This window comes from Sciurus vulgaris, assembly GCF_902686455.1.
Source record: "Sciurus vulgaris genome assembly, chromosome: 18".
Taxonomy (NCBI): Eukaryota; Metazoa; Chordata; class Mammalia; order Rodentia; family Sciuridae; genus Sciurus; species Sciurus vulgaris.
The window spans coordinates 27192060-27220013 of NC_136479.1; the positions used below are offsets into that span (position 1 = coordinate 27192060).

Consider the following 27954-nt stretch of genomic DNA (forward strand, 5'->3'; position numbering starts at 1 on the left):
ATTCAGTAACAGACACCAAAAAAAAAAAAAAAAAAAAAAAAAGGGGACAAGTTGCACAATTGATTTTGGGAATGTTGAGAAGAGTCCAGTGGCCCCAGCATATGAAGGAGCAAAACTTCTTACCTCAAGGCAGCTAGTAAGCAAGAGAGGAAGAGGCAATGGATGTGACTCAGTGCTACAGTGCTTGACTGCCATGCATGAGGCCCAGGGTTCAGTCACCGGAACAGCAAGGAAAAAAGAGAAATGAGAGACTGGGATTATAAATCCACTTCTAGAGCAATGAACAACTTCCTCCAACTAGCCTCCTCCTGCCAAGGGCCCTTTGCTCTCTTTATTCACTGAAGCACCAAGCTGCCAACCAACCTTTTCAGATTCAAACTATTATCAATGAAGGTCTGAATGTCTCCAGGGCCTTCCAAGGGTAAACATTCTCTTTCTAGAATAATTGATACTTAGCTCCTCCTCTAATCCATGCTGGGATCCTGAAGGTTACATTTTGTAAATGGTACAGGGTAGATAAGAGTTCAGGACAGATACATCCAAGATCTGCATAATATGAAAACTGACAGTAAGGCCAACTCAATCAGAAAAATAAGGGGCCAGAGGCCAATGCATCTGGCTTGCAGTAGCCAATAAATGTATGTGTTTGCTGGGTGCAAAAGATTCTTTGACATTCTCAACACATCCCTTTTGATTACTGTGATAACCCTGGTTGTTAATAAATGGACCAAATTGTGTACAGATTCTCACCAAGTTTCTGCTCCATGGAGTGTGACTTTGGTTGTCAACTTGTTTTTATCTATACCTGGAAAATGTATTATTATAGTACTCAGAGTTGTAGGCATGCTTGGGTTCAGAATTTAGGGATTTTCCACCATATGCTATTCCCAGGCCTTATAGGAATGCTACCAGGTTTTTCCATAATTTTTAACAAAGTGTTGGATTAAATCGCCATTTCTTTTCAGGTAACCACATTGATCATTAAACTGTGCACTCTGCTACTCTGTGTACCATGCCATCTAAATCCCACTCCCTCAATAGTAAGTACTGGCTCATCCCAATGAGTGGGTGCATAACCCATTTTGATATCTTGGCACCCCCAGCTCATCTGTGCTATTCAACTCATCCTCCACAAGTGTGAACTTGTCCAGTGCTGCTACCTAGGACCACATGGGGGACTGGGAAACTCCCAGCCAGCCTTTGTTGTTGTTGAGCATGGCCTGGGTCCAAGTCCTTGTTGGGGGAGTAAAAGTGACAATGGTGACAAGGAGACCACATGTCCAAACTCCAGGAACACTTCTCTGTGTGCGTTTCTACATCAGGTGGGGACAGAGCCATGCTTGGATGTCTAGGAAGCCACATGTTGAAAAGGGGTAAAGCCTCAGTCTGCCTGAATCCAATTCTTGACTCTCACTGTGCTCCTGCCTCACACAGTCCAAGACTGGAAGCCTCTGAACATTTCTCCTCTCTAGTTATCTTCACTGTGACCTCTACCTGCCATGTCTTCCTATTTATCCTGTCCTTTCTGCTCAGAGACACCGCTGGCTCCATGTCCCCTCCTGCTCTGTGAACTAGAAACTCCCTATCTTATCAGTGAGCTGAAATCCCCCTGGGCTGTCCTCTCTCTCAGGGATCTAAATTTCTAAAGAATTCCATTCCATGTATTTTGCCCACTTTTTAACTTTCCACCAGTTTGCACAGTAAACTGGACCCTTGAATTCATGTGGGGCAGAAGCAACAAAAGTCCACCTTTGACACTCCTTTTGTTTTTCTCAAGGATTTTACTGGTTCCATGGGTCACAGAGAGGAACTCCTCTTCGAGGTCCACATACCTTAACTCACCAAGGACAGAGGAAGGTGAGAAGAGCAGACTCAGCAAGGTGTGGAGAACCTATAGCGGAAGAGGTGGGTGGAGGTTCCTTGGACTTATTCTATTCACATGGACCCCAAGGTTAGGATACAAAATTGTAACAGCCAAAAGAAGAGACACATGACTTGATGTCTCAGTGAAGGGTCCCAGTGAAAGCTTCCGTGGCCTCAGGATGCATCCTCCTCTCAGGACATTGATGGGTATCACCAACCAGAGAAGCTCAGCTTGATTTCAGTGTTCTGGCATTTTATTGGCATTCATTAGGGAGGCATTACTGTTTAAACTGATGAGCTTGGAACCCAAACTCTCTCTTTCCTGAAGCACTGGCTGATGCATAACTCAAAGTTATTTCTAGTGTGGCTAGCTGTCCCCCACTGGACTCATCTTATCTTAAACTCAGTGTTCACAAGCAATGATAAGTGTTGGCATGAATGTGGGGGGAAAGGCATGCTCATACATTGCTGGTGGAGTTGCAAATTGGTGCAGCCACTCTGGAAAGCAATGTGGATATTCCTCAGAAAATGTGGAATGGACCCACCATTTGACCCAGCTATCCCACTCCTTGGCTTATCCCCAAAGGACTTAAAAATCAGCATACTACAGAGATACAGCCACATTAATGTTCATAGCAGCTCAATTTACAATTGTGGAACCAACAGAGATGCCCTTCAATTGATGAATGGATAAGAAAGAAACTGTGGTAAATATACACAATGGAATATTACTCAGCCATAAAGAAGAATAAAACTATGGCATTTTCTGGGAAATGGATGAAGTTGGAAAATATCAGTCTAAGTAAAATAGGCCAATCCCCCCCAAAAAAAGGCCAAATGTTTTCTTTGATAAGTGGATGACGATACATAACAAGGGGGAGTAGCAGGGGGGAAGAGAAGAATGAAGGAATCTTTGGATGGTGTAGAGGAAAATTGGGTGGGAGGGGATGGGGAAAGGAAAGATAGTAGAATTAGACAGACAGTATTACCCTATGTATATGTATGATTACATGACTGGTGTGAATTTACATTGTGGACAACCATAGAAATGAAAAGTTGTAATTGAATTGTGTACAATTAATCAAAATGCAGTCTTTAAAAATAAATAAAAAATAAACTCAGTGTTCATCCCAGAGGACCACTGTAAGGAATACACCTGCCTGTCACACAAAATTTCAAATACTGGGTAATGCAGATAGCAAAGCCATCAAAGCAAGGAGTCACAGGGAGCAGAACATTCAAGTAAGATAGCTTGCTGTGGCTGGATACGTGCCTCCAAAGGGTTCTAGTGCTTGAAGCTTGGTCCCCAGCGTGGCAGTGTTGAGATGGCACAACCTTTAACGGAAAGTAATTAGATCATTGAGACACTTAATTCAGAAATCATTAATGCTAGTCTCACACATTGAGTTATGAGAGCAGGTTCTTATTTAGGAAGTCTACCCCATGTATTTGGCCCCTTTTACAATTAGGGTGCTCAATTTCTACTTCTGTACCACATTGTGATGTAAACAGGGAGTGAGAGGGCTGCCAGTATTCCAGCAGCATGCTCTTGAACTTCCAGAACTATCCGTTCAATAAACTTCTTTTTGGGTACTGGGGTATAGCTCAGTAGTACAAGACTCGTTACCATGCATGCAGCCCTGGGTTCAATCCCTGGCACTTCAATAGTAAGTAAATACATGGCTATTCTAAATAAAATATCAAACCTCATGTATTACTTTATTATACCACATAATGGACTAGGACCGAGCTCCGGGAGATGGGCGGCCGTCAGAAGCAGGAGGAAGGGGATTGCTGAAGAACAGCATGGAGGGAAGGCTCTGCAGACACTGAAATAGCTAGAAAATGAAGAGGATAAATGGTCTGATGAGGGCAGGTTGGAAGCAAATTCTGTTTCTGAGACACATAGAAATCAAGGTACTGAAGTAGCTCCAGGTCCACACAGGGTAGCAGATGTGAGCAGATGAGGACATATGAGCAGCTCAGAGCAGAGCTGAATGAATAAAGAGTAACCCAGGAAGGAAACCTGGTGTATGTGAACAATCTATTGTTGTGTCCAGCAGAACCAGTGTGGAGAAAGGAGACACCACTAATCTTTAGTTTGACGAGATTTATTGCGTCCTCCCTGTTTCTCCGACTCCTTTGTTCTCTCTCTATCTTCCTTCTTCTTCTTTCTCCCTCTCCCCTCCCCCAGGCTCCTAGCTTATCAGCCAATTATAGCAAAGCTTTCTCTCATGCAGAAGAGCATGCAGAGGAATACCAGCATAACACTATATAAATCACGAGCTGTCCATGTGCGGCATGATATTAGATAGCCAATCCTTGAGCCGGGCATTGACACGTCATAAGTCTCCAAGGAACTAGTAACAGTAAGCAACATTTTTGGGTACTTCCTTATTTTGGTAGCCAGTGCCCTTTGGCTCATTGCCAGGCACCATCTTGTCCAAGATGGCCCTCAACAATCTATGAGTCACAGATCAGGCAAGAACGTCAGGTGGCCAGCCTACACAGATCAGGTGGGAAATCCCGGAGCAGAAGGCTGTGGTTATTTATAAACCCAGAGGTAGAGAGAAGCCTGCAGTGAATCCAGCTGAAGATACGGGAAGGTCACTGAGAAGGGGAAAGCCCACACGACTCCCAGGAGACATATCAAGGGAGTTGCTTAGGAAATGCATTGTGATGACAGAAGGACTGCCACTCTCAAGAGGGGACGTCAGGAACAATCAGGACAAGAATATGGCAGAGTTGGAGCATCCAGGCTTCTGGGACCAAAGAACATGCAGAGCTGCATGTGGAGGCTGAGCAGAGCTGAGGGGTGACAGCAGTGAAGCTGTAGTTGCAGGTCAGAGGAGCAGCTGGCTCGCTTAGGAAGGAGAAGGGGGAGAATCCAAAAGTGTTAAGAGTGATTACAGCAGAACAGCAGGAGGGTAAAGGAATCAGGGTTTGATGTGATGATAACTCACACAGAGTGGATCAGATGGGATAAAGGAAACAGCAGCACAGAATTAGGTGACCACAATTTATATGAGGAGAAAATGATGCTACAGGGCATCAGAAGACAAGGAAGACACCAGGTATTTGAGGCTCTAGAGACAATAGTAACAGAGGAGACGTAGTGAGGGATGGAGAGCTAGCGTAGTTTAAGAGTGAGGAAGAAAACAAGAGGAAGCAGATTTGTCATGATTAATGTTAAGATATCTAGAGAGTAGAGAGAAGTACTGGAGGGGCACAAGAGGATCCAGAGCGACCAAAAGACACCTGGTACTTCAACTAATCCCGTACACTCAGTTTCTCTCCTCTGACTACTCAGATCCTTTTTGCCCATGTATTTATTTCATGAACTAATCATATTCCACAGCATAAAGTTGAAAAAATTAAATGAGGCTCGTATTCCAAAAAGGGAGGAGGAGAGAAAATAAAAGACAGCTCACCAGTCATCGCTATCTTCCAAGTTCTCTATGAATGTTCAAAATTTAAATGAACAGTTTTGTTTTGTTTTAAAAATAAGCTTTCTGGGGATCAATCTAACAAAAGAGGTGAAAGACCTCCACAATGAAAACTACAGAACTCTAAAGGAAGAAATTAAAGAAGACCTTAGAAGATGGGAAGATCTCCCTTGTTTTTGGATAGGCAGAATTAGTATTGTCAAAATGGCCATCCTAACAAAAGCGCTATACAGAGTCAATGCAATTTCAATTAAAATCCCAATGGTGTACCTCACAGGAATAGAGAAAGCACTCATGAAATTCATTTGGAAAAATAAGAGACCCAAATAACCATAGGAATCCTTAGCAGGAAGAGTGAAGCAGAAGGCATTATAATACCAGAACTTAAACTATACTACAGAGCAATAGTAACAAAAGCGGCATGGTATTAGCACCAAAATAGGCAGGTAGACCAACAGTACAGAATAGAAGACACAGAGACAAACCCAAATAAATAGTTTTCTCATACTAGACAAAGGTGCCAAAAACATACAATGGAAAAAGATACCCTCTTCAACAAAGGGTGCTGGGAAAACTGGAAATCCATATGCAGCAAAATGAATTAAACCTCTATCTCTCACCCTGCATGAAACTCAATTCAAAATAGAATATTGTCAAAATTGCCATACTACCAAAAGTGCTAAACAGATTCAATGCAATTCCAATTAAAATCCCAATGACGTACCTTACAGAAATAGAGCAAGCAATTATGAAATTCATCTGGAAGAATAAGAAACCCAGAATAGCTAAAGCAATCCTTAGCAGAAAGAGCGAAGCAGGGGGTATCGCAATACCAGAACTTCAACTCTACTACAAAGCAATAGTAACAAAATCAGCATGGTATTGGCACCAAAATAGACAGGTAGATCAATGGTACAGAATAGAGGACACGGACACAAACCCAAATAAATACAATTTTCTCATACTAGACAAAGGGGCCAAAAATATGCAATGGAGAAAAGATTGCCTCTTCAACAAATGGTGCTGGGAAAACTGGAAATCCATATGCAACAGAATGAAACTAAACCCATATCTCTCACCATGCACGAAACTAAACTCAAAATGATTTAAGGACCTCAGAATCAGACCAAAGACCCTGCAGATTATAGAAGAAAAAGTAGGTCCAGATCTTCAACATGTCAGCTTAGGACCAGACTTCCTCAACAAGACTCCCATAGCACAAGAAATAGAAGCAAGAATCAACAACTGGGATAGATTCAAACTAAAAAGCTTTCTCTCAGCAAAGGAAACTATCAGCATTGCAAAGAAAGAGCCTACAGAATGGTAGAAAATCTTTGCCACTCATACTTCAGATAGAGCACTAATCTCCAGAATCTATAAAGAACTCAAAAAAACTCTAAACCAAGAATGCAAATAACCCAATCAACAAATGGGCTTAGGAAATGAACAGACACTTCACAGAAGAAGATCTATAAGCAATCAACAAACATATGGAAAAATGTTCAACATCTCTAGTAATAAGAGAAATGCAAATCAAAACCACCCTAAGATTCCATCTCACCCCAATTAGAATGGCGATTATCAAGAATACGAGCAACAACAGGTGTTGGCGAGGATGTGGGGAGAAAGGTACACTCATACATTGCTGGTGGGGCTGCAAATTAGTGCAGCCACTCTGGAAAGCAGTGTGGAGATTCCTTAGAAAACTTGGAATGGAACCACCATTTGACCCAGCTATCCCACTCCTCGGCCTATACCCAAAGGATTTAAAATCAGCATACTACAGAGATACTACCACATCAATGTTCATAGCTGCTCAATTCACAATAGCCAGACTATGGAACCAACCTAGATGCCCTTCAATTGATGAATGGTTAAAGAAACTGTGGTATATATATACAATGGAATATTACTCAGCCATAAAGAATGATAAAATTATGGCATTTGTAGGCAAATGGATGAAATTGGAGAATATCATGCTAAGTGAGATAAGCCAATCTCAAAAAACCAAAGGACGAATGATCTCACTGATAAGTGGATGATGACACATAATGGGGAGTGGGAGGATTTAGTGTTAGGGTTAGAGTTAGGGTTTGGGAGGGGGGCAAGAATGGAGGAAGGAAGGACTGTGTAGAGGGAAAATAGGGGTGGGAGGGGTAGGGGGAAGTGAAAAATAACAGAATGAATCGAACAACATTACCCTATGTAAATTTATGATTACACAAATGCCTTTACTCCATGTACAAACAGAGAAACAACATGTATCCCATTTGTTTACAATAAAAAAAAGAAAAAGAAAAAAAATGGATCAAGTTCCTAAAAATTAGACCCGAGACCCTGCACCAAATAGAAGAAAATGTAGGCATAAATCTTACTCATGTCAGCTTAGGACCAACTGTCCTTAACCAGACTTTCAAAGCACAAGAAATTAAAACAAGAATCAATAAATCAGATGGATTCAAACTAAGAAGCTGTTTCTCAGCAAAGGATACAATAAATAATGTGAAAAGAGAGCCTACAGAGTGGGGGAAAATCTTTAGCACACACACATCACATAGAGCATTTATCTCCAGAATACATAAAGAACTCAAAAAGCTTAACACCAAAAATAAAAATAACCCAATCAATAAATGGGCTAAGGAACTGAGAAGACACTTCACAGAAGAAGATATATATTTGATCAACAAATATATAAAAAATGTTCAACATCTCTAGTAATTAGACAAATGGAAATCAAAACTACCCTAAGATTTCATCTTACTCCAATTAGAATGGCTATGATCAAGAATACAAGCAACAATTAATGCTGATGAGGATGTGAAGGTAAAGATACACTCATGCATTGCTGGTGGGATTGCAAATTGGTGCAGCCACTCTGGAAAGCAATATGGAGATTCCTCAGAAAACCTGGAATGGACCCACCATTTGACCCAGCTAAACCACTCCTTGGTTTATACCCAAAGGACTTAAAATCAGCATACTACAGTGATGCAACCACATTAATGTTTATAGCAGCTCAAGTTACAATAGCTAGATTATGGAACCAACTGAGATGCCCTTCAATAGATGAATGGATAAAGAAACTGTGGTACATTTACACAATGGAATATTATTCAGTCATAAAGAAGAATAAAATTATGGTATTTGCAGGTAAATGGATGAAGCTAGAGAAAACCATGCTAAGTGAGGTAAGCGAATCCCAAAAAGAACAATGGTCAAATGTTTTCCCTGATAAGTGCATGCTGATACATAACAGGGGCAAGCGGAAAAGAAAAGAATGCAAGAATTTTGGATTGTGTAGAGGGAAATGAGGGAAGGGGAGGTATACTCCATTTGTGTACAATGAATTGAAATGCATTCTGCTGTCATGTATAATGAAGTAGAACAATTAAAAATTCAATATTATATATATATACATATATACATATATAGAGACATATAATAAAAGCATTCATTTTATGAGGATGTTTGGATAATCATGGGAAGATTTAACTGACCATTTAATTATCACCCAAATAATGACGGAGATATTCTTGTGATTTTTTCCAATCAGCCCAAAACTTCCCTTCCCTTTACAATTAGAAAAATGGGTCAGTCTTTCTAAAATATTCATAAAATTAGATGTAGACAATGCTTTCCAGAATCTGGAATTTTCAGTTAACATAAATGCCTGGTTGGATTTATTGCTTTTATATATAAAAATATTTACAAATTCAAGGAAAATTGATGGTACAGGTTCAATGTACCATTCCGCCAACATTCACTGCTGACACACCACAAGACTATACGTTAGTATTTACATTAGGGAATTGTCGTCTATGCCACGAGTCTGCAGGTCTTTACCATTTACCACTTGTATAGATTTTTGTAGCCATCACTGAATCAAGGGGCAATCAGGAAAAAGGCCAGGTGAAGGAAATGCATTCTGACATTCCCTTAAAGACTGCCTTGAACTAAGGAGAACCCTCGCTGGAGGGTGGGAGGGCTGTGGGCAGCCAGTGCTCCCAGTCTGTCTCCCCTGAGCTGTCACACGAGGCGGGCACGTTTCAGACGGTCCCTAACGGGGGCGCACAGACTCTTGGGAAATAGAGTCCCAGCACTGGGGCCTGCTGAGGGCCGGGGATCACGGTTTCTGGGAAGCTCGGCACGTGGACTTCTGGTGCAGCGAGGAGCTTGGTCCTGAGGTGGGAATAGGAAGGGCCACCGCCCAGGAAGTCGGAGTTGGGTGCCTAGATGCCCAGCATTGCCCAGGACAGGCCCTCCCTCAAGAGTGCTTCACTGGTCAGGGAGTTTTGAAGGGCAGGCACCTCTCATACAGTGGTCAGGAAGACAGAACCAGTCTGGAGACCTGGCACAGCCTGGTGCCACCACCACACTGTGTAGTTGACGTCATGATGTCCCATCCCTGTCCACATCCCCTTTCCTCGTCTTTTTTTCTGGACACACTCCTGTGTCCTGGGCTCTATGGTAAGTACCCAGAAGGCAGGACCCGAGCCTGGATTATTGCTCTACTCATCCCACTCCTACCAAATGCTTAGGGAAATCCCAGTAAAACTCAGGACAATGACACCAGGTGAGCTTCCCTGGTTGGTCCTGTACCTCCATGTCCTCTGAAGATCTTGCATCCTGAGGACATAATAGCTTTCATCTGCTCCTCTTAGACCTCCAGCCATGTGCCTCTTCCTTAGCTGCTCCCAATTTGTATCTTTTTGAGATGATGAAACAGTCATTATAGGATTTATAACTCAATGAGATGTTATAGAGAATTATACAATAGGATCATGGGAATCCCCAAATTTGCATCCACTGGTGAGAAGTGGGAGTGCCCTGGGAAACCCAGAGCTTACAGCTGATTTCTGAAAGTAGGGCAGTGCACAGGGGGCCTGTGGCCTCAACCTGTAGCCTGTGGCCTCCATGCAGTTGATCAGCATCAGAATTGCATCGCTCTGTGCCTGTATTAATGACTTCTCCCTTCTTGGAACTTTTACCTCTTCAGTTGCTTCTCTCACTCAGCCACCATCCCTGTTTTAACACATCCACCCAATCTTAAGCTCATTCCATGTTGGTCCTTTTCGGCCCCTTCACACAGATGGCTGGCTCTGTTGCCACCTCCCTTTAGCTCGTTCTGCTTCTGGCTGATATTTTGCTTCACCCATTTCTCACGGCAGTTGCTCCCATTTTGTCAGATTTTCTATCTTCCAACATGCTTTTCTGCATTCATTCACACAATTAGCTCTTTCTTCTTTGTGCCTATTTATCAGCTTGAGCTCCTTCTTTCAGCTCATTCTTCTTAAAACCTGCTCTATTACCTTTATTTCCCTTCATAAATTTTCATTTCATCAAAACCCTTTGGATTTTCTTCTGTTATATAAAACTAGAGTTAGAGGTTATAGAAAAGTCTCCCAAAATGACTCAGGTAGCAAAGTCTACCATTCCCTGTGTGTCCCCACCCATGGATCATTATCGTGAAGGCATTTGCTGTTGAGATACCTCTCCCCGATTTGGGATTTAAGATTGTTAAACAGCTTCCCTAGCATTTTCTTTCTTTCTGTCTTACTGTGTTGTCTCTCTCAGTGTCTTCCCTGAGTTTCCTGCTTCCAGTGCCTACTTTTGAATCTGCCACTGTCTCTGTTGTTTTCTCGTATGAAAAGTAATTGAGGTTCCCCCCACCCCCCACGGTTATAAAATTTGGTCAATGAATGACAACCCCGTTAAACGACACTATCATTTGACAGTAAACAGTCCAGAATTACATGATCATATGAATCATTAAGGTAAGAATATTGTTATCTTGATTGTTTTCCCATAAATGTGTTGTGCTGTGCTATTCAAAACTACATAGCACATGTGCTCTCTTAAAATACACCCATACACACATATTCACAATTATAATAAATAAGCATCAAGTGAAAATTTTATATTTATAAAAGGTAGGGGTAGTACCATTGAGCTATACATGTATTAGGTAAAATAGGTAAAAAGACTAAAATCCTCTCTTAAAAAATATTTATGTCCCTAGTCCAGCTATAACAGTCATCAGAAAACTAGGAACAAAACAACTATCTCGAAATTATTTAAAATAAATAATAATTCTATGGCTGACATGTTCAAAACAAAACAATAACATTTATGATATGTAGTAAAACTCTCTGTGACAATTATATGGTTCTAATTTCATGTTTAAAAGTAATTCCCTCCCAGTCAGAGCCCCTACATGCAACTAGCCCCTACATGTCCTAGACTGTGGCAACTAAATATGCAAAACAGAGAACTTTGATCTTCTATTAAAGATTTTAATTAAGTGCTATAAAATTGAAGGGTGACAGAAGGAAAAATGGAACCAGAAACAACGCAGGACTGTCATCATCCCCATTTAGATAGCACATCCACCCCCAGCTTGCAGGAGTGCAATGTGCTAACGACGTAGCTCCTTCAAAAAGAATCTGGGTCTTCTGGAGTATGTGTACAAGAGGCTCTTCTCTTCCTTTCTCATGACTTCTTGTGTCCCCAAAGATGTCCTGCAGAAAATGTGTCTCTCTCAGTGAACTGGAAGGAAGAAGAGAGATTGTTAGACTTCACTGACACATTTCTCCAGATGTGAAGATGAGTTACACCCTGAGTCAGTCTTCACTAGAGCTTAGACCAACTTAAAGACCCAGACTTAACTGTGATCCTTCACCAACCCCAAACCATCATTTTCAAATTTCGTGTTGGGGGCAGGCCCAGAGATATGCTTTATACCAAGGACTTGAGGTGATTCTGCTGAGAGCATAGAACACACCTAGAGAATGGGGCCTTGGACTGAACTTCACATCTGAACTAACTTTGTGACAGATGTCACTAACATATCAACAACCTGAATCAGGAGACCAGGTGTCTGGTCCCTGCCCTATCCCCTAATTTGTCCCCATTATCCCTGTTCCTAATATGACTGATTGCACATAGTTTGAACCAAACCTTTGCTTCATCCTCTGCCCAAGTCCATAAATCTAAGGTGTGCTGTGTACAAAGATGCCCTGAAGCTACTATTTCTTAACTTGCTATGCTTCTGACAAAATTCCTTGACTGTTGAACTCGAGGGAGAAAAGTGTGATTGTACAAGAAGAGATCTTCATCCTCAGGTAGTGAGTCAATGGAGAAGACGTTCCAAAGTGAGTTCTGATCATAAACCATTTGAAGGGAAAAAAAGCGATGAGAATTTTTGAATTGTGTAGAGTTGCATGGAATATCCTATTATACACATTCACTTTATTATAAATAGATCTCCATGATCGCTATCCTTAAGGGATACATGGCCCGAGAAGAATTAAAAGGAGAGGATGAAAAGACAATTTATAAAAGGAGAGATATTCATGGCTATGTGCTATTCGCGGCTATGTGATATTCACTTTGGGCAGAGAGCAACCATTCACCAAAGCTGATATTTGGGCCCAATTGCTCTAGGTTAAGGATTTCTAGCACATCCATGACAAATTGTTCTCTCTGTGGTCTAGCTGAGCAACCTCATAGCATCCAGTATATCTGTAGGAAATGATGTGTGTAGTTGTGGTTTTGAGACTGTGAAGTTAACTGGGAGATTCATGCTGTGTGTGCATGGTGGTACTGTTTCGGGTTATACAGAGGGTGGCTGTGGGTGGGAAGTAGACGGGAGTGAATCCAGTAGTTAGGTCCTTGGGTCTCCTAAACAGATAATAAGTGAGCCTGTCATCAGGAATACAGAATTTTGTACCTCCACTCAGGCCATTGACCTCAGGCTTCCAGGTTTCAAAGACTTCTAGGGATGAGGGTGCCGATCTTGGCTGCACACCCAGAGCTCCAGATCATAAACTTGAATCTAGAAAGGAAAAGAGCCCCACAAAAGCTGATGGATTTACAGGATATTGAGTGGTTTGGAATAGTGGTTAATTTATTTTCCCATTTCTTAAAGTCACTTCACCTTGATAGTCACAACGATTCAACTGTCTCCAAAAATTGTAAAAATAAAATGTTGAGAGGCTTGATTCTATTAGCTAAGTTCTTTGGCTACAATGGGGGTGACACATCATGGTGTAATTATTAGATTTATTTAGCCTGGTGACAAATGAAGTAACTACATGTAGATGTCAACACAACATTTCACCCGTTATTAACATGGACAACATTTATTCAGAGCAATATATATATATATATATATATATATTGCATATATATAAAACATTGAGGACATTATGTCTTCAGCTTTATTTTAAATAAAAATTGAGTATATTTTCCTATTTTATATCAGGTAACTAAATTATGCTAACTGTGTGGAAATTTTTGTAAAAGTGCTTTAGCAGACACAGTCCTTTTGGTGTCCCATCTAATCAAATTTGAAAAGTTGATTATATCAAGGCACAAACTTCATCATTATCTCTGATTTCAGTAGAATAATGGTTTAAGTTTAGTGATGCTTCTGCTTGAGTACATGAAAAAAAGTTATATTTGCATGACTAGATGCATCTTTTATCATTATAATTTCTACATAAGTATAAGCCTGGTGAATAGTTTTGGATTAATTTTTTTTATGAAAACTAAAGAGAATATCTCAGTGTTCTAGACAAATAATTAAACTGTAATTCTAGTTAGGTTCAAAGTAGAAATTAATTATGCAAGTATTCTATGAATGAAAAAGTATTTCAAGCATAAAATTTTCTTTGTGAATAACTTTAGTATAGTATAAAGATTCCTTTCATCTCATTTATCCCATTCCTTTAAAATGAAACATAGTTTACAATTGGTAGATCCATATATATATATATAAAAGAGCAAAGATATATATCTTTTATATATATATAAAAGAGCAAAGATATATATCTAAAAATGTTACCTGAGTCTGCTCCATTAGACTATCGTTCACTTAATACATAGAAATTTGACTTGGCACTTTTACTCATCCTCAAAATATGACCTTATTTTCTTGAAATTGGAGTTTCTTTTATTATTTAAATCACTTATGTATATCTGGCAAATTACCATGAAATTTTTTGTTAGATTGCATATATAAACTGAGCTATACATTTGATACTCTAACAAAAAAAGCAACAAACTGATGACTCTTCAGAAGGACCTTCCCTCCCTGCAACAGCTTCCAGAGCTTTCTCTTTCCCATATACAACTTGCAACATTTCACCTTCCTTTTTCTCTTCAATCAGCTCATCCCTCTTCCTCCACAAACACACTCCTCCCTGGAAACCCGTGTTCCAGCCCTTAAAATGGATTAATTTATTTATAGTGCACTTTGTGGAGCAAGGGATGCAGTGTATACCTCTTTCCCATAGAGAAAACTGAACATGTCTTCTTTAGGAATGTGGTTGTCCTTTTCCATGTCATTGGCTAGGTACCTGGGGAAAGAAATCAGGTTGCTCCTCAGGGGCACAACCAGGAAGGACTTCCCCTTGGAGTCAGCCACCCAAAAAGGAGGCCAAGCGGACAATCTTCAAGCAGGACTGTACCAGCCCTATTGAGTGTTATGCAAGACGGTCCCTTGGTCTAGAGGCCTCTATCAGACAGACAATTTCTGAAGGAATCCAGCCTTTGTCTAGAAAGTGATAACCAACAAAATTGAGGAGGCCTAAGACATGGTTTGACCTGCCTTGGAAGGATTTTCAGGGGGTATGTAGAAAGCCACAGACTTGGGAAAACACCTGTAGGAAGGACAAGCAGGGAATACTTTACACTGGACCTGTACTGTGTAGTGAACTGGGCCTCTATCTTGGAAATACAGAGGCAGAGGACAAAACAATGTTGGTGTGGATACAGGAAGAGAGAGCAATCAGATGCAGCTGCACCTCCAGTCTCTGTGCCAAGCTTTCCTCCACTCAAGTGGGCTTTAAATTTTCTTTGGTTTTCTTTAATTTTTTAAAACTGGTCTTTAGGGAACTTGTGTGTTTGGTTTGACTAGGACAAGCTTTTTAAAAAACTATACTACAATGCTCTAATTTCTTCTACCCAGAGCAAACAGGACAAAGAGGTAAAAAGGAAGAGGACAGGTTAGTGCCCCTCTACTCCCCTCCAAACCTCCAGGTAGTGAATCCTGATTGATGAAGGCGGCCAAATACTCACAGGGCAGAAAGAAGTGGATTCGTCGGTACTGCCAGGAGTAGAGGCCAGCCCGGCTCAAAAAAGCTATGACCATAGACAGGAGGTACTGGTGGAGAGAGGGAAAATAGAGAGAGATGTCACATCCTGGAAGAGAAAGAAAGAGGGGACAGAGGAATCGGAGTCTGGATTATAGAGTCCCACTAAGAGGAGGTAGCCAAGTAAGGAGACCTGCTTCTTTAGGGAAGGACAAGAGGGACCAATGGGAGCAGTCAAGGGTAGAGGAGGCCTAGATGTGCACTGGAGGGTCAGCTCTGAGGGGACCTTTTGAGGGAGGGCATATAGGTCAGCTGGTTGAGGAGGGTCTTTGGCAAGCTGGAGAACAGGGGGGTCCCAGGGAGAGCAGAAAGGAGAGGATCTCAGAACCTCAGGTGGCAACAAGCAAGGAGGGCATAGCCATGCAAGACTGTGTTCTTGGGCTTGGAGCCCAAAGTACCCAAGCACAAGCAAGGCCCTCCTGTTCTTTCTGCAAGAGCTTTTAGACCCTGAAGGGAAATGTTGACAAGTCATAATGGGGCCAGGACCTTGGCACATCTCATTGAACCTATATGAAAACACAGAGGGGTTAGAAACCCCTCCCCACTCTAGGCCCAGAGGAGAAAAACCTCATCTTGTCAGACACCCTCAGGTTCTTGTCTCAAGGCAGGAATCTTTTGAGAGCAGGATCCTCTGTGAACAGAACACTGGTGTCAGCTTGGGAACCAGAGGAGGCTTCAATGGAGATAGAGATCAGAGAGGAGAGTAAGACCTCCCTTGGAGAAGGTGTGGGGTTGGAGCAGAGCACAGACTGATTAAAATAGGAGAGGAACGTTCCTCAGGCAAGTGGCTTGGACCTTAGAATCCCCAGAGAAGCAAATGAATGAGGGCTTGGATAGCAGCCAGATATCTGTGTGATTAAGAATTTTGAATAAACCATGAGGGCCCGTGATTCCCCATGAATGCACAACCCCAGAATCAGAGAGTTGCTCAGGTCATTTTCTCATTTGATAGTCACATCAGAGTGTGAACATGACCCCGTAAATCACCTCTCAGGAAAGAGGATATGTATTAGGGTCAGAATGTCTGCAATCCGTGTGGATTGTTGGAATCAAACTCTGCGATCCCAAGGAAACTTTTTCAAGTCTAACATAAGCATTTGTCATCTAAGAGTCTCTGAGGGGAGATGGATTCTGAGTCCTCCAGGCATGGGGAGCCCAGGGATAGCAGGTTATTTTTGAAAAGCAAAGTGGCTGGAGGTTTCTTTTTTGTGTAAAGAGCAGGATTGGAGTGCACTACCAGGGATGTCTCCCTAGCTAACAGCCTGACAAAGACCTCATGGTGCTCTGGTCACACCAATTATATGTGCAAATTTTTCAGTTTCACCTTGAGACCACAAAGTGGCTCCACATCCTTAGGGTGATTAGGCTCAGAATTCAGATCTTCCAGTTTCTCCTCAGAATCAATGGAGGACTCCCTCTTTCCCTGTTGGCCAGAGGTCTTAATCACGAGACCAGATTCTACCCAGGACACTGAATCAAAAAAACCCCAGCAGATTGTTGCCCTCCTCATATTCTGAGGATCCCTTTATTCCTATTCTGCCTGGAGGACTATGGTGGGAGGCTGAGTTCTACCCATGGAGCTGAGTAAAGAAATCTGAGTAGGGCTGGGGTTGTGGCTCAGGGGTAGAGCACTTGCTTACTAGCATGTGTGGGTTCAATTCTCAGCACCACATATAAATAAATGAATAAAATAAAGGTCCATCAACAACCAAAAACAAATTTTTAAGTATCTTTTGAAAAAAGAAAGAAAAACCGAGTACAGCTTCAGACTTTGGAACTCAGCCTTTCATCATCTGACACCAATCCATCTTCCACAACTCAAACCTTCAACTCTTGCCTTCCTCAGCTATTGTTCCATCTCTCCCCTTTGCTGATAACCATCTGCCCCTGATTCTCCTTGCCATTGTCCCATCTACCTCTTCCTCAAAACTCTTCCTCATTATGGACACTTTCTCCCATGAGCAGGAGACCTTTTTTACATCCCCTCTACCCCTTCCTAAGCTTGGATCTCATCTTCTAACCCAATTATTTTCTCTGCAGCTTTTCCATCCATATGAACTTCCTTGTCCCATGTCCTATTCTCAACTTCAAAAGCAGTCTTCCTGAGTCCATCGATTCTGGCTTCTCTTCCCCTTCCTCCTTACCAGTAATCGTGTCAAATCTGTTCTCACTCTGGATCCCTCACCTGACGGTCCTAGGACTTCATCACCCATCACCACCTCCAGGAAGTACTCTGAGATGCTCAGCTGGGAAAGCTGTTATTCAAACAGGGAGGAGGATTGGCAATCCACTGTAAGTTCTCCCAAATTCTTTCTTCCCTTATACAAATCCTAGATTCTGATCTGGGCAAAACTTTATTCTGAAAGATGGTCAAATAGGATTATGTTAGGTCTTCTCCAAACAGGGGAGAAATCAGCAGTGAAGAACAGCCCTGAGGACAAACTGCTGCCACTGCACTACCAATCACACATGGAGTCTGGCCCCTCCAATCAGGAAAGGTGGAAGCCTTTAATGTCATCGCCCATTCCAACCTGGCAACCAGTTTGAAGGAAAACTGCCAGACTGATGTGTGCACTTATCCTAGAGTTCTAGAGGACTTGGTCTCTACTGCTACTAATGAAACTCTGTCCACCATGCCAAACTATCCAACAGGCCTCTGACTGCCTCTTCCACTTCTCTCCAGATCATGGGTTCTTCTCTCCATTCTCAACTCTAAACATGTTGGATTCTCCTACCGCTGGCATTCCCATTTCAGAGCTCAGTGTGGTGGAAGAGGAAGGTGAATGGCAAGGAAGACTAGGGAGAGCAGATATGACAAGACCACCAAAGAGTGAGCTAAAAATGTACTAAAGATCCCACGTATGGTGAATTATCAGTTGAAAAAGTTAAATGGAAACACTCACTTTAGCAAATCAATTCTGCTAAGTGTCACTGGCCTTCACTGTTTTCAGAAATCTGTCCTGGGGACACATCATCTGTCCTTAGGTATCCTTGAGACCTGGAGTCCCTTTGAGGACTTAAAATCCTAGAAAACCCTACAGATGTTCACACTCTTCACAGAGTATCTACACTTTCTGGGAGTTTTTGGATCACCTCATGTCAACCTCTCAATTCCAGTTAATCTCTCTTCAGATTACATAGCAAAGTTGTGAGCACAGATATTGCTCTTGACCTGGATATTTCATTATCACTCATGCACACTATGGAAAATGTTACATACAGATAAAGAAACAAATGTAAACATTTCCCATTCAAACCAGAATATAGTGTTTGCTGAGAAGATTGGAGGTTCATGGGATGTGACACAGGACCCAGTGGAACTGGGGAGCTGCTCCCAAACCTCCTAACTCAGCTTTCTGCTTTCTAGCTGGGCATCCAATCCATCAATCCATGTTTTTTCCTTTCTGTCCACAAAAATGTGCATATATATATATATATATATATATATATATGTATGTATTACTATTTTATCCATTTTAAAGTGTAGAAGCTAGTGACATCAATTATGCTCCAGTATCATAATATTAATATTAATAATGGAGATATATTCATGAAAATGTGTTATAGAATGATTTCATCATTGCAAAAACATTGTACAGTGCTCTTATACCAACTGATATGGCCATAATCTCACTATATTATATCATATTATGAAACAAATTCAGGTATATGGTGCACGGGTCCTTCATTGGCCACAGTGTCATCATGTGGTGCATGAGTGTAACTTTCTCTTGTGCGAAGAACTCCATCATCCATCTCCAGCACTTTTTCATCACCATAAAGAGACTCTTCACCCATGAAACATTAACTTCCACTTCTCCTTTAACAGCTGCTACTGACCACAATTCTACTTTCTGTCTCTATGAAATTGATAACCTCAGTATTTCATCTGTGTTGTAGATTGTGAACTCATACAGTATTTGTCACTATATGTCTGGCTTATTTCACTTTGTGCACTGTTCTCAAGAGCCTACATTATGGATCTGGAGGATCAGAATTTCCCTCTTTCTTAAGGCTAAATAACAGAATTATAGACTACATCATTTGTCTATCTGTTCATTCCTCTGTGGGCATTGTGTTGTTTCCACATTTAAGCTCAAAGTCTTCCTTTTGACATTTTGGACCTTAATGACAAGAAGTGCATTTGTTATTCATGCTGTTCCTGAGGTTTTATTTTGTATTTCAGTGTCTTACATTATTCTGATTATCCCATGCCAATTGGGAGGAAGTGAAGGTCTATTCATGTAATGCGCTGAGAGTGAGTGCCTATCTTGGAGGCAGTCATGGATATTCAGAGTTGAATGAGGACCCAGCAACTTTCCAAGTGACCATAAGTTCCTCAACAAATCCCTCACAGGCCCGGGCTGCCCTCTGAATGTCTCCCTGGTGGGAAAGTCCCTGACTATCAGGAAGCAGGTTCTGTTGCTGTGGAAGAACAATTTCCTGGATGCTGTGCTTATCTTGTGTCCATTCATGATGCCTTTAAGCATCTGAGCTGCTTGGGTCTTCCCATAGCAATTCAGAAGTTCACCCTGTCCCTTGTAGTAAAGAGCTTTTTAGTACACTCACATGCCACATGATAATGTTTCAGTCCACATATATAAGGTGGTCCCACATGATAGTATAGCCTAGTGACTTAGGAACCATCTTAGCTTCTGCAAGTACACTCTATGACTTCCCACAATGACAAATTGCCTATTGGCACATATTTCAGTCCTCATCCTGCTCATTAAATGATCCATGATACATATTAGTTTTCCAACTAAAATTCTCTTCCAGACCATGAAAAGTCCCAAATTTTTGGCCCAAATTCAAGGCCTAGTTTGCAAATTCCAGTCTATGCTGGCCACCTGGTCTAGACATGCTTAATACACATGGGTACCTTGTCCAAAAGTGGAGTGACAACTCAGATTTTGTCTGATATTTACCTTCACCTCTCCACTTCTCTTCTCCTCCTATGGATGCGTCTCATGTAGCAACAATGACAGTTATACTGGGGAGATAACAGAGTGAAGAGATGTGCTTTGCAAATACCATCCTTTTAGCATAAGGTCACATGTAGGAACACTACAGTGCAGTTTCTTGACTCTTGCCTCATAGATTCTAATTGGAAATGAAAATATTCTAAATCTTTGTTTGGAGAAGGTAGAAGGAATCCTAAAGAAATTGAAATTAGTCAAGGTGTGGGGGCACATGCCTGTAATCCCAGCAGCTCTGGAGGCTTAGGCAGGATGATCTCAAGTTGAAAACCAGCCACAGCAACTTAATTATGGCCTATGCAATTCAGTGAGACCCTGTCTCTAAATAAAATATAAAAAAAAGGACTGGGGAGGTGGCTCAGTGGTTGAGTGCATCTGGGTTCAGTCCTGGTTCCAAAAAGAGAAGAAAAGAAATTGAAATCACTTTAGAAGTAAATAAAGAGGAAACATTTTTGGAGAAAGGAAGATACAATGAGAGCCTGACAGGACAGGACTGTGCTAGTCCTCAGATCCTCTACTGATGGGAACCCTATGAAGCATCATATACTACTTCTGGTGGGGGTCAGCCTCTCACTGAGTCTTGGAATCCACATGAATAGGAGCCTTTAAAGGAGCTCCTTCCATATACTCCAATGCCTCGTCTTTACCCTGCCTTGTCTTTTCCTCTCAACTTCCCTTGTCTTCTATGGAGACCTGAAGATAAATACCTGAAGATAAATACCTCTGGACCTTGAAGATAAATACCTGTTCTGTGACTGAAAGAACCAGTAGAGCTTTGGGAAAAGAGAATGACTGCCACAGGTGGACTTTTTCCACTTCTAACCAACATGAATTCACAGGATCAAGACTCACTGTCCCAGATGAAACAGTTAAAAAGAGGGCAAAATATGTGGAATATCAGTCTTTAGCAATTTAGATCCCTGAGAAAGGTCAGCCCCACTCACTGCTCAATTGGGGAATTTCAAGACAGAGCCAGAGGGGATGTAGGGGAGCTGGCTATGTCCTTGAGTAGAAAGGACAGAGTTGGATATCTAAGGAGACATAGTAGCTGGAGGTCCTAGTGCAGAGAACCTGAGAGAGGTGAGATGCAGAGGCTCCCATTCTGGGTCTGAATTTGATGTGAGAGTTGATCCCGTGGTAATGATGGCTTTCCACTCCTTATTTGCCTTCTACACATCCAAGCATGGCTTTTGTTCTCTAACTGATGTAGAGAAGCACACAAAGAGGTGTCCCCTGGAAGTTGCACATGTGCTCTCTCTGTCACCATTGTCACTTTTACTCCATCAGAAAGGGTTTGGACCCAGGCCATGCTCAACTTTAGCAAAGCTGGCCACGATGCTGCTGGCCACCCAAACACTTCCAGGTAGCAATGCTAGTTATGGTCCCATTTTTTTTTTTAATTACATAATTTTTAATTCATGGTCTAATAATTAGTGCACTTATGTTTAGGCATAAATAATGGTTTTCATTATTTTAGTGTTTCATTCCCCAACCACACATTTTTGAACTTGATTAGACAAAACTACATTCAAACTAGTGATGGAAAACTTACTATACCAGAAATAATATACCAGTGGTTCCCAAACTTTATCGTGTGCATCAGGATCACCAAGAGGGCTTGTTAAAATAATTGCTGGGTGGGTTACTACAGTGATACAGCCACGTCTATTTATACCATCACAACTCACAATAGGCAAGACAGGGAATCAGCCCAGGTGCCCTCCAAAAGATGAATGGATAAAGGAAATGTGGTGTGTGTGTGTGTGTATATATACACACACACACACACACATACATACACATAATGGAGTTTTACTCAGCAATGAAGAATCAAATTATGGCATTTGCCAGTAAATCAGATGGAACTGAAGAACATCATGCTACGTGAAATAAGCCAGACTCAGAGAATCAAGGGTCTAATGTTTTCTTTCATATGTGGAAGCAACAGCAAAGTTAAGGGAAAAGATGGGGGAGGGGAGAGGAGATACCATAGAGAGAAGCTCAGCAGAGTAGGAGATTGAAGGGAAGGACAAGAAAGAGGAAATATAGAATAAAATCACACTATGTGCATGCATAAACTACACTGTGTGCATTTATGTATGTTTACAAAGCACCAATTAAAAATGAGTGGAAGGTAGACCAGTAAAGGAAGGGTAATGGGGGTGGGAGGGGAGTGGGGAAACCAAGGACTAAAATAGAATAATTTATGGTCCCATTTTTGATGGATGAGGTGAATGTCACAGATGAGCTGAGAACACTGATGAGTTACATGCCCACTCAGTGGAATGAACCACCACTTACTACTAGGTAAGTAATATTTAGATGGCAGGACACAGTGTGTCAGACTACATGACTTGATGATGGATGTGGATATCTGCAAAAGGCTGAATGTTTAATTCAAGGCTTTCTTAATGTTTCAGACCATGGGAAAGTCATGGGGAGTCTGTGGACTGACTTTATTGTATACATGAAGTCATGGGCTAGCATAGGAGGGGAAATCCCCCAAATGCTCCACCCAAGTATGCTCCACCCCTCTGTGTGCTCTAACAGTCTATATTTCCCAGCTGTAGAGTCAGTATCTCCTTTGTTAGCTTTGGTGCAGATTATTTCTAACGTGAAATATGCAGAAAGCCCTTTTCTCTCTCTGGTGCAGCAACCACCTAGTTTGGAGATGGCAGCCATTCTACCAGCCTATGTTCCTCAAGGAATATCCTTGAGGACACACATTGTGCCCAAGGACAATACCTTTCTCATTTGAAGACACGGATGTGTCTGAGATGCTTCCATGGCATAATCTAGAATGTTGGTCAGTTTTCTGTGACAAAATACCTGAATAAGCTACTTAAAAGGAGGAAAGGCTTATTATGGCTCATGATCTCAGACGTTTCAGTCCATGGTTGCTTGAACTATTGCTTAGGGCCTGTGGGTGCCCAGAACATGGTGATTGGTGCACGTAGCATAGGAGATCCATTCATCTCATAGTAGTCAAGAAGGTAAAAGAGAAACAGGAAGGGGCCCATATTCCAATATCTCCTCAAGATACACCCTAATTGACTTGATGACTTCCTAATGCTAGATCCCACCTTTTAAATTTCCCCCACCTCCTAATAGCACTACAAGCTGGTGACAAATTCTTCAATGTATGGTCCTTAGGGAACACAGTACCTAGTGCATTCTGATTTTAATCACTTACTGGAAAGCAATGAAAAATTTTTACATTTAGAATTACTGAAATTTTTGTGTTGCCTGTGAATCAACCAAAACTACCTTACTGAGATTGGCTAAAAGGTATATCTTCTCATGGGAAAATACACAAAACAATATTTTATAATAGAAGTGGCCAAAAAGAGGTATGTTAGCAGTGGCCCTACTTTCACTCTGTATTCTTAGTGGGGTGAGCTCCTAAGACTTCATGTCTGTAACTGTGCATGTGTGCTGTCTCTCTCATTCAGGATGTTTTTCCATGTTTGGAAATACTTTTTAGTCTACTAAGTGACACATTATTTCTCTTGGATTCTGCATTACAAAGCATACAAATGGAATGGTGGACTTCATTTGCTGCTCCTCTTTGGAAAGTGGTAAGGGTGCTATAGTTAGGAAAAGCAGATGACTACATGGCATTGAGACAGCATTCTGCAGAGATAATAGTGTCTAACCAATCTAATTCTCCAGTGTTTGATTTTTACTTAAGCCTAACAAAAATTTGTCCTTTTCCCCCATGAGGCAAGTCCGATCAAGTTTCAAATCCAGGCTTAGGAGGCTGGATAACAGAAGCTTAGAAATTTGGATCCATTTTAGGAATGTATGTGAGATCAATTGTTAGATTTGTTCAAGAGATACAGACTACAGCATACGATCTCATCAGTGCATTCTTTTGGAGGGAATTTGGCAAAGTATATAAAAAAAATCATCTAAAATATGAAAACACAAAATGTAGAGGCATTCTATCGGCCATTTGGCTCTAGGCTTCACTCTCCTGCTTAAGAGCCCCAGGTTGCTCTGCTCTGCAGGGGCTGAAGAACTCTAGGGAGAAGGACTGGCTCCTGAACACCCAGGAATGGTTTAAAAAAAAAAAAAAAACTGCAGAGACACTGCCCTGAATGAAAGCAGGGAGCTTTAAGCAGAAAGTTTTCAGAGGAGCTGTTGACATTCAGGGATGTGGCCATTGACTTCACTGAAGAGGAGTGGAAATGCCTTCAGCCAGCTCAACAAAACTTACACAGAAATGTGATGTTAGAGAATTACAGAAACTTGGTCTTCCTGAGTATGCATAACTTCCCTTCACAATTTTTAATTAATTATTATTATTATTTCTTCCCTTGATGAATATCTTCTGGAAACTATAAGAATGTTTTTCAGGGACTGTTCCTGGCAGCAGCGGTGTTACAGAACCTGCGCAGGGGCGGGCGCTTTTCGTTCTCAGTGAGGGCCTCCGTCACAAGTGGCTAGGGTGGCGTGCCTAGGGTTTGTCCCCGACAACTTCCCCAGGCCTTTTGCGGGCTTGGGTCGCCGCGGGTCAGCCCCGCACCTCTCCCCGGCCGGGCCCAGGTCGTTCCTGCCCAATCACGTGCCCGCAGCGCTCGGTTCTCCTTGCCCGGCGGCAGCGCGCCGCCCCCGAACCTGTGGGTACCGGGTGGCTACCGGGGAATGTTGCGGCGACCCAGGTGCCGACCCCCTAGGGCCGCGTCAGGCGCCAGAGACCCTGGGCCCCAGCAGGAAGCGGCAGGCGGCAATGTTCCGCCCAGGCAATAGGCATGGTGGGCCCCGCTAGAGCTGCAGCCGTATCAGTTCTGGTCGCTGGCGCAAGATAATGAGAAAGAATGTGTTATTGTTTGGGAAAATAAGCCAACAGTTGAAGAGAAAGCAAAAGCATTCATTAAAGCTCCCACCTACATTTTTTTGGGGAGTCTGCAGTGATACTGATGAGGACAATGGAAATGGGGAAGACTTTCAGTCAGAGCTTCAGAAAGTTCAGGAAGCTCAGAAATCCCAGAGTGAGGAAGTAACTAGCACAACTGACAATGTGTATACAGGTGTGACTGAGGTGATTGCAGCATTTTTCTGTAAATCTGAAGAACCTGATTCTATTACCAAACCTATGAGTTCATCATCTGTTTCCTCTGGAACTGTGGACAAACCTGTAGTTTTGTCTACTAGAAAGGAAACTGATACAGAATCTACAAGCCAAGTAGAGAGTAAAACAGTTTCATTTGGATTTGGAAGTGGTAGAGGAATGTCATTTGCAGATTTGGCTTCAAGTAATTCTGGGGACTTTGCCTTTGGTCATAAAGGTTGAAGTAAAATCTGGAGAAGAGGATGAAGAAATTTTGATTAAAGAGAGAGCCAAACTTTATAGGTGGGATAGAGATGTCAGTGGCAGGAGCACGGTGTTGGAGATGTAAGGATTCTTTGGCGTAAATGAAGAATTACTATAGGATCCTAATGAGAAGAGACCAGGCGTTTAAAGTGTGTACAAACCATGTTATCACAAAAACAATGGGATTAAAACCCCTAAATGTTTCAAATAATGCTTTAGTTTGGACTGCTTCAGAGCGTGCTGATGGAGAAGCAAAAGTGGAACAACTTGCAGTGAGATTTAAAGCAAAAGAAATGGCTGAGTCTTTTAAGAAAAAATTTGAAGAATGTCAACAAAATTCACTGAAACTCCAGAAAGAAGAGGTGTATCTCTGGCAGCAGAGTTATCAAAGGAGACAAATCCTGTGGTATTTTTTGATATTTGTATGGATGGTGAATGTTTGAATTATTTTCAAATGTTGTTCCTTGAACTGCTGAGAACTTCAGAGCACTGTGCACTGGAGAGAAGGACTTTGGTTTTAAGAACTCCATTTTTCACAGAGTAATTCCAGATTTCATTTGCCAAGGGGGAGATATCACGAAATGATGGAACAGGAGGACAGTCCATTTATGGAGATAAATTTGAAGATGAGAACTTTGATGTGAAACATACTGGTCCTGGCTTACTCTCTATGGCCAATCGAGGCCTGAATACTAATAATTCTCAATTTTTTATAACATTGAACAAAGCAGAACATTTGGAGTTTATGCATGTAGCATTTGGGTTTGTTAGGGACGGCATAGATACTGTGAGAAAGATTGAATCATTTGGTTCTCCCAAAGGATCTGTTATTCAAATAATTAGCATCATAGAATGTGGCCAGATACAAAATCATTGTTTTTCATAGTAAACTTTATCTGTATAAGCAGTTTAATTGAAGCTTAGCTGTTACAGACAATATGACAATTATGTTCAGCTTTTGAAATGAATGTTTCCAATGTATAAATGTAAAATTGCAGCTTATAGCTGTTGTCACTTTTTAATGTGTTATAATTGACCTTGTATGGTGTGAAATAAAAGTTTAAACTCTGGTGTAAATAAAAAAAAAATGTTTTTCAGATTTGTGCTTTCAAGAAAAACAGGGCAATTTTTGGTATAAATAAAATGCTAATGACATTTCTTTTAGTTTTAATCTCTCCCTTTCTTGGTATGTTATATATTCTTCACTTTAGAAAAGGGATACTGAGAGTAATTCAGTGATATAAAATATTCTGGCCAACACCTATAAGAAGACACAGTTGAGAGGCCCAAAGTTCAAGGGAGAAGCCAACAAAATGTTGATGGAGAAGTTATCTAGCAGAAAAGATTTTTCAGAAGCTTAGGTTTATTTCTCCTGTTATTATTGAATATGTACTGCCCTATGTTTATCATGTTTTAAAATTCTTTAAAATCTTCTGTGTGTCTACAGTGGTGTCCCAGTTCATTTAAATTAACCACCCAAACTCTCCTTTGCTAGTGAGTGTCAGCATGATCTAAAAGGTTTTCTGTTATTTGTAGGTATCCAGGTGATAATGTGCACATTTTTGGAGAATTCTAGGTCAAGCCATTTAATAAATTAATATCCTAAAGCAGTTTACTATTATTCATATATTTATTCATTAAAATTCACTTACATGTGCTCTTTATAAATAAATACTTGTTATGGATTTTCTGTGAAATGAAAGTCAAGATTCACAATAAATGCTCTTTTGTGGTATGTAGTGATAGTTGCAAATTGTAGTTATATGAAAGCATTTGTAAATAATATATCTATGGCTGGTTAACTTTTCCTTTCCTTTATTTTTTCATTTTATAGCCTACATTTCATTTTGTAGAAGAGGTTTCCTCACTTCACATAACGCTGTTTTATATTTGTCTATATTTTATGAATATATGACAATTTCTATCACTTCACAAATTAGGATATTGTTGAAATTAATATATGCATGATTCTTGTTTCTATTACCAATAAAATTTTATATGCTTTTACTTGTTTTTATAAATAGTATACCTTTTTAAATGAATTTTTTATTTTATCCAGATTGAGTTCTTATCCCGTATATGTACATAGTAATGTAATTTTTTTAATATGTTAATGTAATAGGGATAGAATCTAGGGGTACTATAATAATGGGATACATCCCAGCCCCTTTATATTTGTATTTGGAGAGAGGTTC

At 41.1% G+C, this 27954-nt stretch overlaps 1 protein-coding gene and 1 pseudogene across 2 annotated transcripts in view; both read right to left on the reverse strand.

Annotated features, from left to right (window-relative positions):
• LOC306649989 (guanine nucleotide-binding protein subunit alpha-12-like) overlaps window positions 1–27954 on the reverse strand; it is a 350618-nt pseudogene that overhangs the window by 185763 nt on the left and 136901 nt on the right. The window lies entirely within an intron of this gene.
• Window positions 13084–27954, reverse strand: part of LOC306650163 (speedy protein E4A-like) — a gene marked incomplete at both ends in the record, with an annotated part of 55680 nt that continues 40809 nt past the window's right edge. Inside the window, 3 exons of the mRNA XM_079121991.1 lie at window positions 13084–13143; window positions 14593–14668; window positions 15386–15474. Of these exons, the coding sequence (XP_078978117.1) occupies window positions 13084–13143; window positions 14593–14668; window positions 15386–15474 (225 nt within the window). The remainder of the gene's footprint in view (window positions 13144–14592; window positions 14669–15385; window positions 15475–27954) is intronic.